Genomic DNA, 15468 nt, shown 5'->3' on the forward strand with positions numbered 1-15468 from the left:
GTAAATCTACTATTTTTCAATAGCTAAAATATAAAATAATTAAGGCCCCCTCCACCTTGGGCCCTGGGTAACTCAATCCACTCCCCCCCCCCCCCCCCCTTGTGACGCCCCTGTGCATGTTGTGCATGTCCAACTACAACACTTATCTAAAGGACGACATTCCCTTTCTAGCTTCACTTGATGACTGAGTAAGAAGCATTCATCTCAGAGTGGTCGTGCCATTAGGAGTGTAACCCTGAGTGGGACTAGAAGAAATACAGCCTGCTTTCTCTCTCCATGGTTCTCTTCCTTCCTCCTCCATGTTGACCTGGTTAAGTACAAACTAATAAAATTACTCCTGGCACCAAGCTATCAATCACATCCATAAAAACCCAGAGGAGATCAATAATCCAGGGACTGACTGGCTGCTGTCCACACCACAATGGACCTGTTGGTCCCCCTGTCGGTTCTGTGCTGTTTCTCTCTCTTTGGCTGCATTCAATTCAATTCAATTCAAAGGAGCTTTATTGGCATGAGAAAACATATGTTTACATTGCCAAAGCAAGTGGCATTTTTTTCTCAAAATGCATTAAAGTTAGCAGCTCTATACTGTATGTGCACTGCAGTAGGTCTAGATGTCAATCCGTGGTTTATAGTCCTTAGGGTGGTTGTGTTTCTAGCCTTCTTTTGCCGCCACAGTTCACAAATCTTGCTGCTGTGTTCGAACATTGTTGTATTTCTCCCAGTAGGTATGGGAGTTTTTCATCATTGGTCATGTTTTCAACTTCGGGTGTGTGTAATCTGTGGTAAGTATGTGTGGGAAGTATGTGTTCTGATGTTGGTATAGTGGGCAGGTAGTTAGAAAGTGTAGCTCCGTTTCTACCACATTTTGTGTGCAGTGGGTGCATTAGTCTATCTTCCCTTGGCATTCACACTAAAGAGTGATATACCCTCTCCTTGTCCTTTGAGAATGAGGGGGGAGAGGGTGTCGTCCAATTCATTCTCTATGGAATTCACATGGTTTCAAGCCTCTTCCTGGCTTGAATCAAGCCAAGAGGCGTGGAGGAGGCTTGATACCATGCATACTTCCATAGTGAATTAATTGGACAACACCCTCCCCCCTCATTCTCAAAGGACAAGGAGAGGGTATATTAATGTACTACTTTGTAGGAAGCCTCTCTCTCTCTCTCTCTCTCTCTCTCTCTGTCTCTCTCTCTCTCTCTCTGTGTGTGTGTGTGTGTGTGTGTGTGTGTGTGTGTGTGTGTGTGTGTGTGTGTGTGTGTGTGTGTGTGTGTGTGTGTGTCAAAGCAACAGTGGTTGTCGACCCCTCTGCAATTTAATTTTCTGGAGCAGAAAATGAAAGCAGAAAACTGCCGTCTTCATCACAAACACATAACATCCATTATAGCTTGTTCTGCACACCACAAAGCAGAGAGACACTATACAGAGCAGTGAGTTTGGATATTATAAAGAATTGCTGTTTTTAAAATCAAGCTCTTATTCCCAGGCCACATGCACGCACGTGCACTATCGAACTGTCAGTTCAGATGTACTGCATGAGTCTCTCACACAGCTCAGCAGTCCTTCTATGTGAAGAGAAACATGAACACGTATTAAATCAGTAGAGCAGAATTCTTCCCCATTCGTGACTGTAAATCTTTGATAATTTTAACCTTGAACTGGCGAACAGGACCAGTGATAATCTATAATATGAGCAGCAATTAGAACGAAACAGAACTGGAGAATTTCACAAGAGAGAAGTGGACCCAGTGAAATGTTGATTCATCTGTGTTCATTCATCTTATACTTAGTACTTATTTTAAATCGCCTGGCTTGAGTGAAACAAAGAAAAAAAAAAGATTATGTATTAGTATGAATAAGAAAAAATGAGAATATAGTACAGTATGTATGTAAAAAGGGAACTCAAATTGTGTCTGTCTCTCGGTCCCTCATATTTTAGTGCAGGGGTCTTCAACAGGGGGTCCGGGACCCCTAGGGGGTCCTCAGAGGTACTACAAGGGGGGCCGCCAAAATCTTTGTGTGATTGTGTAATTATTCTAAATTAACAACTTGAACCCTCGCATCCCTATTCCGAGGAGAACTTTAGCAAAAAATAGCAGATCTACAAGCGAGGCGTTGAGAGCTTGTAGATGGGCTATTTTTGGCAAATAGGTTAGGTGTAGAGGTTAAGTGGTTAAATGTCTGGAAAAATCCAACTTAGACTGATGAAAGTGCAGTCAAACAATTATGAATCCATCTATGAAATCTGTGAAAATCTGCTACTCAATTTTATACAATAGTTGGGGTCCCTGCTTTATCTCCCTCTTAGCTATAAGGGGTCCTTGGCCTGAAATCATTGAAGACCCCTGCATGATTTAGTGGAAATATTACAAATATATAATTTGTAAACTTGCCACCTCCACAACCCCTCTCACCCTTTAAGCCCTTTGCACACAGACACGTTTTTCTCGCACGGAAAAAACGGACGATTCCATTTTTTTAAAGAAAACAATTATTCTCTATGACCTCATGCACACAGCTCCGAATTTGCCATGCGGCAGGTGGCTGCGGCTGTGCGCTTTTTTCCCCCGATCAAACCCAGTTCGATTCGTGCGTCTTGTCGCTTGCGGTAAAAACTCATTGACTCCTTTTATGGCTCCTCTTCGGATCCGCAGTGTGGATTCCCCATAGCCTTGCACACCAAATCCAATGCGCTTTAATCATGCAGCAAACGGAAAGAAACGCAACGGTCCTGTGTGCAAAGCCCTTTATTCTCCCTCTGCTGCCCCGGTGTTTTTACTGTTTAGAATGTTTAGCATGTTGTGTTCACCACCATGTTTCTGTTTACCATCACATAAAAGGAGAGATCGCAGCCAGTTCATGGTCTTTGTCTGTCTGTCTGTCTGTCTGTCTGTCTGTCTGTCTGTCTGTCTGTCTGTCTGTCTGTCTGTCTGTCTGTCTGTCTGTCTGTGTGTGGGTGCTTATCTGAAAGGCTAGAATGAGACTTTGATGTGGCTTCACAGTGACTCTCATTAAAGTCACACAATCTCCTTAGATGTAGGCTACCTAAAAGTGGAGTTTTATCTTTTACTATTTATTGCTGGAGATCTTTTGATCGGTGTTAATGCTATATCATTCCTGGGTTTAATCTTTCATTTAGCTAGTTTGTTGTAAAGTTGAATTCAGATTCTTTGCGCCCATTAACTCCAGGTGGAGTCTCTGTCTGACTGTCACTTCTCCAATCAAAAGCCTGGACACGTAATGTCGGCGGCAGTGGTCGGCTTAACAGCAGGGGTCAACTAGATAAGGTAGGGGGCCACAATTGTAAAATGACTTGAAGTCGGCGGCGACACCATGTTTGTGGTTAACCGTTTGTTTTATGTGCTATTGGCCTATATAGGACACAACAATCAGTGGTGTGTTCTACCATGTTACGCTTGGCTTTAGCCTATACGTAGTATGACAAGCAGAAAAAAATAAAAGCTTATCCCTCTCCATTTCATCCATTGAAAGCACGCAAGCATAACCACGACCACACGCATGTCTGCATTATCGTATAGCCTCCGAAAAAAATCGAGAACACACCACTCACAACAATGGACATATTATGTCCATTATTGCACCACATGTGTACACAAACCTTTGTGTACGTTGCTGTGGCAACAGTCTGTTGTTGCTGGTCTGTTAGTGTACGTTAGCAACCACCTTAGCAACCATGGTTTTACCCTAGCAACCAACTGTTTACCCTAGCAACCAACTGTTTACTATAGCAACCATGTTTTTTTACCCTAGCAACCAACTGTTTACCATAGCAACCAGATACGCAGAGCAGGGATCTCCATATATGGGCATAAACAGGTGACATCACACTGATGTCAGATACTCAGAGCAGGGATTTCTCCATAATATATGGGCATAAAAGGGATTCTGTTAGGGATCTCCATATATGGGCATAAAAGGGATTCTGTTAGGGATCTCCAATTCTCCATATATGGGCATACAAGGGATTCTGTTAGGGATCTCCATATATGGGCATAAAAGGGATTCTGTTAGGGATCTCCATATATGGGCATAAAAGGGATTCTGTTAGGGATCTCCATATATGGGCATAAAAGGGATTCTGTTAGGGATCTCCATATATGGGTATAAAAGGGATTCTGTTAGGGATCTCCATATATGGGCATAAAAGGGATTCTGTTAGGGATCTCCATATATGGGCATAAAAGGGATTCTGTTAGGGATCTCCATATATGGGCATGAAAGGGATTCTGTTAGGGATCTCCATATATGGGCATACAAGGGATTCTGTTAGCTGTTAGTGATCTCCATATATGGGCATAAAAGGGATGCTGTTAGGGATCTCCATATATGGGCATAAAAGGGATTCTGTTAGGGATCTCCATATATGGGCATGAAAGGGATTCTGTTAGGGATCTCCATATATGGGCATAAAATGGATTGTATCCCAGATGATGCCCTGTTAGGAGATCCACACTAACAGAATCCATATATGGTCCTACCGACAGCTGCTATAAGCCAACCCTGGCGATAAGGTCTGAGTCGAAGAAATGCTTCTTTCCTGGCAAGAATTGCCCCTTTATACTGTAGGGCTCGTTTGTGTATTGTATGACATCACGCCACATCATCGGCTGAGGACTGTGTGATGTCATCATATCTCCATATATGGAGACATAAGTTGCTCATGCCCAAATATGGGCTGGTGAGGTCAGACTTAGTGTGATGCGTAGGTTATCTCCATATATGGAGATTCAACTTCAATGAGTAACCATGGCAAACTGTCAACTGCCCGTATGTCTTGATAATTGGTAAAACAAACTTTTGGCCTATTTGTGGAGATAAGCGACCAACGGTCGCTTATCTCCCGATTAGGGAGTCTTACTGGTGGTAAATTATTATGACCTGCTTCATACATGCAGTCATGCCTTTTAATGTTTGATAGGATCATTTCTGTGCCAGTCCTTTATAATGGATGGATGGATGGATAGATAGATATAATGAATTGATTTGGAAGTATATTTCAGTGTGTTCTGTCCACGGGTCCCTGGCATGGGAGTGTCTTTGTGAGAAGAAGAATATAGGAGGTGGGCTGGCATGGTGAAGTGTTTGTTCGTAATTATATTTAGTTTATTTTTTATTTTTTGAGCATCCGGCTGATAAGAGCACTATTCTAGACAGACCTTCATTCAGCCCAGGACGAGTGAATCATACCAGGGACGTGCTGGCCATTGGGAAAAGCGGGACAACTCCCGAACAGCCGGTTCATTCCCGGCCGGTCCAGGCCAGCCATTAGGAAAAAAAAATAAATAAAATGTCGGCCTTCGTTCCATTTTGGGGGCTGGGCGGCCAACAAAGTAAATCGTCACTGTCGGGCAGAAACCTTGTATCTCCAAGTTTAAAATTTGTAAATTTTTTTGCAAAGCAAAGCCCTGCTTCATCATACAAGGCCGTCGCACAAAAGTAGTGAAAACAGCAGATCTACTGTGCTTGTAGATCAGCTGTTTTCACTAGCTTAAATCATTTTTAAAACGATAAATACAAAATAAACGGTTTTGGACATACAAGGTTTCCACCCCTTCAACGACGAAATATAACTCATGTAATTGGCCCACTGGCTTGTCACTTGTTATGATCTGAAATGGCCAATATTTGAGTAGCAGCAGCGCTATTGAGAGAGATCTCTCTCTATAGCGTGCAATGACGGCCTCTCCAACTCTTTTTCCCGGGCTGAATCAGGGGCCCAGCACGTCCCTGAATCATACTGTGTAACTGTAAAACCATACAAGTGGCTGGAGAAGATGGAAAACGGGCAGAATCCACTCAAAACTAATGGATGGAGAAGGGCACAGCTGCCACTCAAACTCAGAAATAGCTGCAAATTAAAAACAGCTGAACTACTTCCTGTTCTGTTTCTTTGTACCATGCAAATCTCTTTTTTGGGGGGCTTTTATGCCTTTATTGGACAGCCCTACAAAGGCAGAGTGCAGATCTACGTTTTCGAACACACCGACTTATTTGTGTCGCCCAAAGGTCAAATTAGCCTTCATGATATCGGGGGATGAAAAATTAGCTCAAGAACAGATGTACAATCAGTGTAATATCACTTTTATGCCTTTATCTCATTCAGCTGTAACACTTTTAAACTCATGTTTTAGTGAAATTCTCGTACGTAGTTACTGCACCCTGCCTTTGTAGATGTAGACTGACAGGAAATGGGGGGAGAGACGTCGCTTAACACCTACTCTACAGCAGTGGTTCTCAACCTTTTCAGGCCGCGACCCCCAAAATAATCATATTTGAACTGGGGACCCCTCCACCCTGACGAGCACTAAGAGTTGAGGCATTTTTGTAATTTTGTAAAACACAGTTCTATTGTGAAAAACAACGCCTCACGCTGCGAGGCGTCGTGAGCATGTAGATCTGCTATTTTAACAATTTCTGCCTCTAATATTTGACAATTTGGCCAATGTTTAATGTGTCATTTTAGATGTTTTAAAAAGTCCTTAAATTGTCACTTTAGAAATGTGCATATAAGTTCTATCCACTTTTACTGTTGAGTGAGAAAACTATGTTGCACATGAAGTTAATCATCTGGGGAACCCCCCAAAATAATTTGGGGACCCCCCTGGGGGTCCCGACCCACAGGTTGAGAACCCCTGCTCTACAGGAGTTAACAGGTCAGACAATGGTCTATTGATATGCATAGAGCCTTGTTCCTTTGTTAAAACAGCCTGGTGTGACACTTGAGGGGTGAACTTGGGGGTTGTTTTGCATCGATGCATGTCCGTGCGCGTGAGAGGCGTGACTCAGAAAAGATACGGGACGACGTCTACTCTACACGCATGACCGGACCAATACAACGCTGACTCTAGGTATATTCTACAGCTCAGTCACCTCCAGAGCCATGTCGTTTTGAGTTCAGTGTAACGACCGCTCCAGGATGGTAGCGTGGAATCAGACGAATACACCGGTGCAAAACTAATTTGCCCTTTGCGGATATGGGTGTCTGGTCCTGCTCAATTCACCCTTTGTTAGCCTTCTGGTTGGTCCCTGACTGACCAACGAGCAGGCTCTATCTGCATTGTCCCGCCCTGGTTCCGCCTTTTTTTATGTTGAATTTGCTAAACCTAACATTTTCGGAGAAATAAAAACATATAAAAACATACTATACTGTATACTGTATCACTGAGCAGCTCCATTTTACTGAAACCAAATTTGAAATTAGAATTGAACATACAGAATAACAATACGAAGCAACTGAATTAAAATGGTGGTGGATGGAGTGTCCCACCGAGTGTCCCACCAAGACACAGCAACCAATGGGTGTGAAGAGGGGCGGGACAACAGGCGGGACTTGACAAGGGGTGAATCCATTTCCTTACCCTGAAGAGTTGGGTGACCAATCAGGGCCCAGTATTGGTCTGGTCTAAGCAACTGTGTGTGTGTGTGTGTGTGTGTGTGTGTGTGTGTGTGTGTGTGTGTGTGTGTGTGTGTGTGTGTGTGTGTGCGTGTGTGTGTGTGTGTGTGTGTGTGTGTGTGTGTGTGTGCGTGTGTGTGTGTGTGCGTGAGCGTTGTACTTACTAATATTGTTGTTATAGTGAGCGTGGTATTGAAGAGAGTGTCTGACACATTGATTGATGGAAGCTTCTTTCTCTCCATGGATAGTCCATCTTCAGAGTGCCACTGGCCAATCTACAAAGAGAACACACACACACACACATACACACACACACACACACACACACACACACACACACACACACACACACACACACACACACACACACACACACACACACACACACACACACACACACACACACACACACACACACACCAGTTATTAAGCTTTGAAACAGGGACAGTATCACTCACCTCCACTATCCACTTAAGAGAAGAATTTACTTGACCTTCACAAAGACGGCGTGTGCGTGTGTGCGTGTGCGTGCGTGTGCGTGCGTGCGTGCGTGCGTGCGCGCATGCGTGCGTGTGTGCGTGTGTGTTTGTGTGTGTGTGTGCTTGTGTTCGGTGTTCATGAAGCAAAGTGAGAGCAGAACATTAGACAGATCGTGTGTTCAATCAGAGTCAACACAATGCGTTCATTAAGACAATTACTGGCCAGTCCCATGAAGCAGCAGACAACATCTCATTCTCATTAGAGCTCCAGTGAGGCTTCACACTCGTCTCCACTACGCTCCTTCTGCCTGTGTTTCACCTTCGTTTATTCATAATGTACAGGTAAGCCCTTTGCACACAGGCGCGACTTTCAACAATTGCGTTTTTTTCCCGTTTGCTGCATGATTAAAAACGCATTGGATTTGGTGTGCAAGGCTGTGCGGAATCCGTGCTGTGGATCCGAAAAGGAGTCAATGAGTTTTTACCGCATGCGACAAGACGCACAAATCGAACTGGGTTCGATCGAGAGAAAAAAAAACCGCACTTGCCGCAGCCACCTGCCGCATGGCAAATTCGGAGCCGGTGTGCATGAGGTCATAGACAATCATTGTTTTCTTTAAAAAAAAAAAAAAAAAAAAACTTCCGTTTTATCCGTGCGGATAAACGCGCCTGTGTGCAAAGGCCTGTATTGATCATAGAACCTGCACATATATGGCACAACATTTTCTGCAACTAAATGAAAGCAAATGAGCTGGTACTATTTCCCAGCAAGCACGGTCAGGACCTGGACCAATCAGTGAAAACGTCTCGATTGGGGCCAGATCAAGTCAAACCATGACTAGTCAGATCTGGTCTAGAATATCACCTGATTTCAACCAACATAAATCCTGCCCACGAAAACGGACGTCCTGGATTAATCAAAGAGGGTCCGATCGAGGCCAGATAAATATCATAACTGGTCAGATATGTCCCAGAATATAACCTTATATGCTCATATTTCAACTAACATTACAAACAATAACAATAATCCTATTGTCCATATGACGTCCTGGTAATGACGTCAAGATCATCCATATATGGGCTGTGATCTGGCCTAGTTCTGAACATCACCGGAGTCACCGGAGGACGTTATCATAACGTCATCATGACGTCATTTGGCCTGCTGGGTTGGTTCTCCCGACTCCATAACACAAACGACCTTGGCAACCTCTCCACCGTTGTTAAACCCCATGCCAAGAATCTGGTCGTGTTCTTTGACTTCGTCCTTCAAATTCGATAAACAAGTAAATGCCATAATCAAAACTAGTTTCTTCCACCTCCGCTCAATCGCCGAAATCAAATGATTTCTCTCTGCCGCGGCCGCAGCCGGCCACACTTTGGCACTCGCCCTTACTGATTAATCGTCTGCTGTATGCTGACCGTAGCATGTAGGCCTGTCATGGTCACTGCCTCTACGCTCCCCTCTCCCCCAATGCCTTGATTACACTGGAGTCGAACAACCTGAGAGGTCCGCCCGAGCCGAGTCTGCGAGCGCCAGAGACTGTTCCGCCAATCCACGTTAGCCGCGTTTATTTTCCGCGTTCATGTTCGAGTGTCACATTTGTCGTTGTTTTATTGTTCACTGTGTACTTGGTCTGCTCTTTTTTACCTCTACACCAAACCTATTTGCCAAAAATAGCCGATCTACAAGTTCTCAAACGTTGAGAGCTTGTAGGTCGTATATTTTTGGCTAAAGTTCTCCTCAGAATAGGGATGCGAGGGTTGAAGTTGTTAATTTCAAAGAATGATCCTATTACAAAGATTTGACGGCCCCCCTGTAGTAACTCTGAGGACCCCCTGGTGCCATGGCATTGGTCTGAAGGTTCATTAGTCCGAATGTGTTAACACATCTGGTGCCAACCCCGAGTTTCCCGAGTTTGTATTGGTACTAGTGCTGTGCCAACCCCGAGTTTCGCGAGTTTGGGACGTTTAAAAAAAAAAAAAAAAACGTTTTTTCAATTTTCTTTTTTTCAAAAAATTTTTTTGGACCTCCAGAAATGTGTTAGGCATGATCGCGTTCGCGAAATTGCATGTTTAACCCCCATACCAACCCATTCTTTCAAACATGGCAGCCATGTTTGTTTACATCTGAAGAAAACATAATGGCTCATAAATCATGAATGCCTGAACGGATTTCCAAGCGGATTTTTTTTGTTTGAAAGCTGTGAACAGCCTGCACACACGTGGTGCATCATCTAGACATGGGCGTGCACTTTTTACACAATTGCACAATTACATGGAAGTCTATGGTAACCATGGCAACGCGGGACATTGGCCGGAAAAAATCATTGCAACATAAGTGTTAAGAATACTATGCCTAACTCTAACCCTAACCCTAACCCTAATGTCAGTAACCCTAACTAAATTCGGATTTATGGGCAGTCCCCGACCCCCTAGGGGTCTCGGACCCCCTGTTGAAGACCCCTGAATTAATGGTTCCTGCAGCTGATTAGAAACAGAATGGCTGCTTGTTAACATTTCATGACTCTATAAACACTACTACATTTTTACAGTGTTGCTCTTGTATGTTATCAAGGTGGACAAACGAGCCAACGCCATCAAGTGACTGTCATAAAAGACCTATAACTTTATAGGGGCGGCAGTGGGCTCAGGAGGGTAGAGCGTCCGCTTGGAGACTGGAAGGTTCCCACCCAGTTCGATCCCCGGCTCCCCAAGAGTTAGTGCCGAAGTGTCCTTGAGCAGGACTCTGAACCCCTAGTTCAGGGTTCCCCAATTAACTTTCCCCAAGGGCCGAATCATGTCTAGGGTATCAAGCCGAGGGCCACAACATTGCAGGGGGCGACGGTGGCGTTTCCGCTACTACAGTGACAGTTCGGATATCGTCGTTGTCGGGTGAAAATCTTGTATGTCCAAAACCGTTCGTTTTGCATTTATCATTTTAAAAATGATTTAAAGTTGTACTATGTAACTTTTTTTATAAAACAAATCTTAAAATTCTCCTAACTATTAAATCACAAAAGTTTTAGAAGATCCGCGCCGTGAATTTCAGCCTGTAAAGCCTTCTCTGTATGTAAACTGAGATCCTTGCCGTGGACCGGATCTCGCGCCACAATTGCGTCATCACACTACCGGCCAATCACAGCGAGGGTTATACAACTGCCGGCCAATCACAGCGCATCTTGAAGTGGGGTCGCTATGGCAGCCATATTTGTTGTCGCCCGTTTGTACCATCCCTTCTCTAGGTAATTTCGCCTACCAGGCAGGGTGAAGGAGTCCGTATCTCTGGAATTACTAAACGCACAGGAACAAGGGACCCCTTAAAAGATAGATCTCAGCGAGGTGGAGGCAGACGCGGGGGTCTGAAGGTACGAAAAACGTCCGAAAGACGCGGACGCGACCGCGGTTTGCTATAGGGCTAATGACCACTAGTTGGGCATCTTACACAGTATGGCTTTAAACTAGTGAAAACAGCCGATCTACAAGCGCACAACGCCTCGCACCGCGAGGCGTTGTGTGCTTGTAGATCTGCTGTTTTCACTACTTTTGTGCGACGGCCTTGTTTGATGAAGCAGAGCTTTACCTTGCGAAAGAACGTACACATTTTGAGATACGGGTTTTCCACCCGACAACGACGATATACTAGTGTTGTTGCTGCTCTTATACCACCAATATTACTGGGGTAATATTGGTGGTGGGGGCTGGTGGGGGCCAGACAGTAGCCCCCTGCGGGCCGCAAATGGCCCGCGGGCCGCCTATTGGGGAACCATGCCCTAGTTGCTCCCGTTGAGCAGGTTGGTGCCTTGCATGGTTTCCTCCGCCGTAGGTGTATGAATGTGTGTGTGAATGGGTGAATGTAATGCACATTGTAAAGCGCCTTCGATTAAAGACGCTATAAAAAACGCACCATTTACCATTATATGTAAGTAGCAATAAGCACTGTGCTTGTTGGTGCTTTTTAAATAGCATTCAACACCATGTATACAATGCTATGTTCTCAGGGGTTGTGACATCAATATATTCAACAACTCGTTCACTGCACTTTTTAAGAGCAAAGAACCTACTAAATAAAGTAAAACATATCTCTGTGCAGCCCACTGTTTTGACAAGAACGTTTGAACTTTCCAAACAACTTGGAAACTATGAAATGAACAATGTTCAAGGTTTGTGCACTTTTCCACTCATGTCATGTTTTCCTGTGTAGATCTGACAGACTGGGTTATGATAGTATACGGTACGCATGTCTTTTTTACAATCCCTATTGTTTTGTTCTCTTCTCACATAACATAGTGATGATCAAACCCCTTGACTTCAATAAGTACAAGAAGATGTGCAATGCAGTGGTTGAGGGATCCTTTAGGATTTTAACGATTCGTTTTTTTTTTTTAAAGATTTGTTTTGGCGCTTTTTATGCCTCGTTTGTGCGTTTGTGTAGGACTGCACAGGCAATCGGGACATCAGCCAAGAAGTGGTATCATCATCCGGTTCAATAAGGCTGCTGACTCCATGTGGTGATTTGAAGATTGGGCATTCATCAATGATGAGTTCAACAGTCTGTGGTATTCCGCATTCACAGAGGTCAGTGGCAGATACTCCAATCATATGCATGATATGATTTATGCCTTTATTGATAGGACAGAATAGACTGACAGGAAATGGGGGAGAGAGATGGGGAGTGACATGCAGCAAAGGTCGTCGGGATTCGAACACACGACACACTGTCAGGCAGCAGAGCCTATGTGGTATGCACCTGGACCACTAGGCCAGCGGGGGGCGCTCCTCCCTTAACGATTCTTATAGGGGAGGTCCAAATGGACCCTTACAGGTCTGTAACTCAGAGAGTGTACAAACAGAACCAAATGCGTGTCTATTTGGTTCCATTTGTACAGTACACTCTCGAGACTTATGTGGTCCTTGAAATTAAAGTTTGAGAACCACTGGTATTGTAATTGTCCATCTCTAACAGTGTGATAAACCGGCCCAAAAAACGGTTCCAAATGTGAAGGAACCCATTCCGGTTCCTCAATGTTGAACAATTGAGTCCATATTTTAACATTTTGAATATAGATATTTTTTTGATTTACCAGACTGTAAGCAACAAACTAGAAGTTTTTAATCTGTTAAATTCTTAATGCACCCCCCCCCCCCCCCCCCCCCCCCCCCCTCATTTTGTTGATTTCTTTTTTACTTAACTCATTCATATATATTAGGAATTATAAGACACTAGAAGCTGGGCCGCCCTTTGGGCGGCCCAGCGTCTAGTCGGCGACCTGGCCAACTCGGAACAATGTAAATAGGGAATGAATGCCCCGCCCTTTAATGCAAACCCCATTATACCTGTTTTCATAGGACCCGTTTTGACCATTTGTCTGCCTGTGTCCATTTATGCCCATATATGGAGATATCTGTATCTGTCTGTCTGTCGGTGTCCATTTTATGTCCATATATGGAGATCACTGCAGTTATAGTTCTGGGTCCATTTTATGCCCATATATGCCCCATATATGGAGATCTCTGTATCTGTCTGTCTGTGTCCCTTTTATGCCCGTATATGGAGATCTTTGTGATTCTGCATCCATTGTATGCCCATATATGCCATATATGGAGATATCTGTTTATCTGCGTCCATTTTATGCCCATATATGAGATTTCTGTCGCTTTTTCAAACAGATGGTCAAAACTATGACAACAGGTATAATGGGGTTTGCATTAAAGGGGGAACCGGCACTGTGTCTGCAACACAGTCGGAGGCACAGACAGATACAGAGATCTCCATAATGGGAATAAAGGGACACAGACAAACAGATGGAGGAGGAGACAAACTTAATGCAAACCCCATTATACCTGTTGTCATAGGACCCGTTTTGACCATCTGTTTGCCTGTGTCCATTTATGCCCATATATGGAGATATCTGTATCTGTCTGTCTGCGTCCACTTTATGCCCATATATGGAGATCTTTGACCATCTGTTTGCCTGTGTCCATTTATGCTCATATATGGAGATATCTGTATTTGTCTGTCTGCATCCATTTTATGCCCATAAATGGAGATCTATGCAGACACAGTGCCAGTTCCGGAAAATCCTGATGTCAGACATCAGAATCCGAACCTTTCGTGCTGGTTCCAGAAAATCGTGTATCGGGTCGGGTCGGGTCGAGGCCGAGCACTGCACTACCTGCTGCGGTGGGGAACGCACGTGCCGAATTTGAAATAGGGAATGAATGCCCCACCCTTTAATGCAAACCCCATGAATGCCCCACCCTTTAATGCAAACCCCAATATACCTGTTGTCATAGGGCCCGTTTTGACCATCTGTTTGTCTTTGTCCACTTATGCCCATATATGAAGATCTCTGCACACACAGTACCGGTTGCAGAAAACTCTGATGTCAGACTTTATGCCCATATCTGGAGAACGCGCGTGCCGGTGGGAAGAAGGGTTCTCGAGATACGCGGATTACATACATACATACACATTCACAGAGATTTTGTGTTGACTCATGTGGCGTACGTGATGTCAGAGCCTTTTATGAAGTGATGTCACAATGACTCAGCGCTTGCGCCGATTTCCTCCGGAACAGCCTGATGTCAACAATCAGCTCCGCATAAGGAGATTCCGAACGTTTCGCGCCGGTTTCGGAAAACCGCGAGTCGGGTCGGGTCGAGGCCGGCACTGCACTCCGCGCGGCGGCGGGGAACGCGTGTGCCGAATCTGAAGCCGGTGGGACGAACGGTTCTCGAGATACGCGGATTACAAACAAACAAACAGACAGAGATTTGTCGCATTTATAGATAGATAATACTTGTGGAAAGTGGAAAAACAGTATATCTCCAACAGTTTATGGAACAACAGTATAAGTCTGTACAAGCAAGAAGGGAGCAGATAACATTAAAACAGAGAAACACAATGAGGGAGTGCATTAAAAATGTAACAGATTAAAAACTTCTAGTTCTGTGGTTTACAGTCTGGTAAATCAAAAAAATATCTATATTCAACATTTTTAAATATGGACTTCGTCTGAGGTACTCAATTGTTCCACCGGTTCCTCCGGTTCCGGATCACAACCCCTATGTTAAACGGTTTAAACTCATTTAAACGGTCAGCAGTAAGCAGTCAGCACAAGCTTAGCAAGCATTCAGGAATACTCTTGTGTGTTTGATATGGTGTTTCTGAAGTGTCATTATGAAGAAATAAGTACAAAACACTTCCAGCTTGGACAAGGAAAGTTTCCATCTGTTTCATTCAAGTCTAAATTGCTGAATTCCTCCAGCGACTCTGACACATTGAAGTTAATCAGCGCCTATTTGATTTGTTTACCCACTCATCTCCCGACACTGAACTTCTGGCAGAAGAGAACGCCTGGAATCAAAGACTTTCTTCTTAAAGAATGATCAAAAAGATCTTGCCCGTCCAGAGAGAGAGAGGGGGGGGGGGGGGGGGGGGGGAGAGAGAGAGAGAGAGTATACACGTATGTAATTCCCAATAGAAAATGAATACTTCGGTTTCCCAGTTACAATCTGACATAGCTATGTTTACACATGCATTCCCTTTAATTGGACATTATATATTTTGATTTG

The 15468-nt window shown here is 44.2% G+C and overlaps 1 protein-coding gene across 1 annotated transcript in view; it reads right to left on the reverse strand.

Moving 5' to 3' along the window:
* grik4 (glutamate receptor, ionotropic, kainate 4) overlaps positions 1 to 15468 on the reverse strand; it is a gene marked incomplete at both ends in the record, with an annotated part of 229676 nt that overhangs the window by 50015 nt on the left and 164193 nt on the right. Inside the window, one exon of the mRNA XM_080732047.1 lies at positions 7579 to 7689. Within this exon, the coding sequence (XP_080588173.1) occupies positions 7579 to 7689 (111 nt within the window). The remainder of the gene's footprint in view (positions 1 to 7578; positions 7690 to 15468) is intronic.

Source organism: Nannobrachium achirus (assembly GCF_963921795.1).
Source record: "Nannobrachium achirus genome assembly, chromosome: 8".
NCBI lineage: Eukaryota > Metazoa > Chordata > Actinopteri > Myctophiformes > Myctophidae > Nannobrachium > Nannobrachium achirus.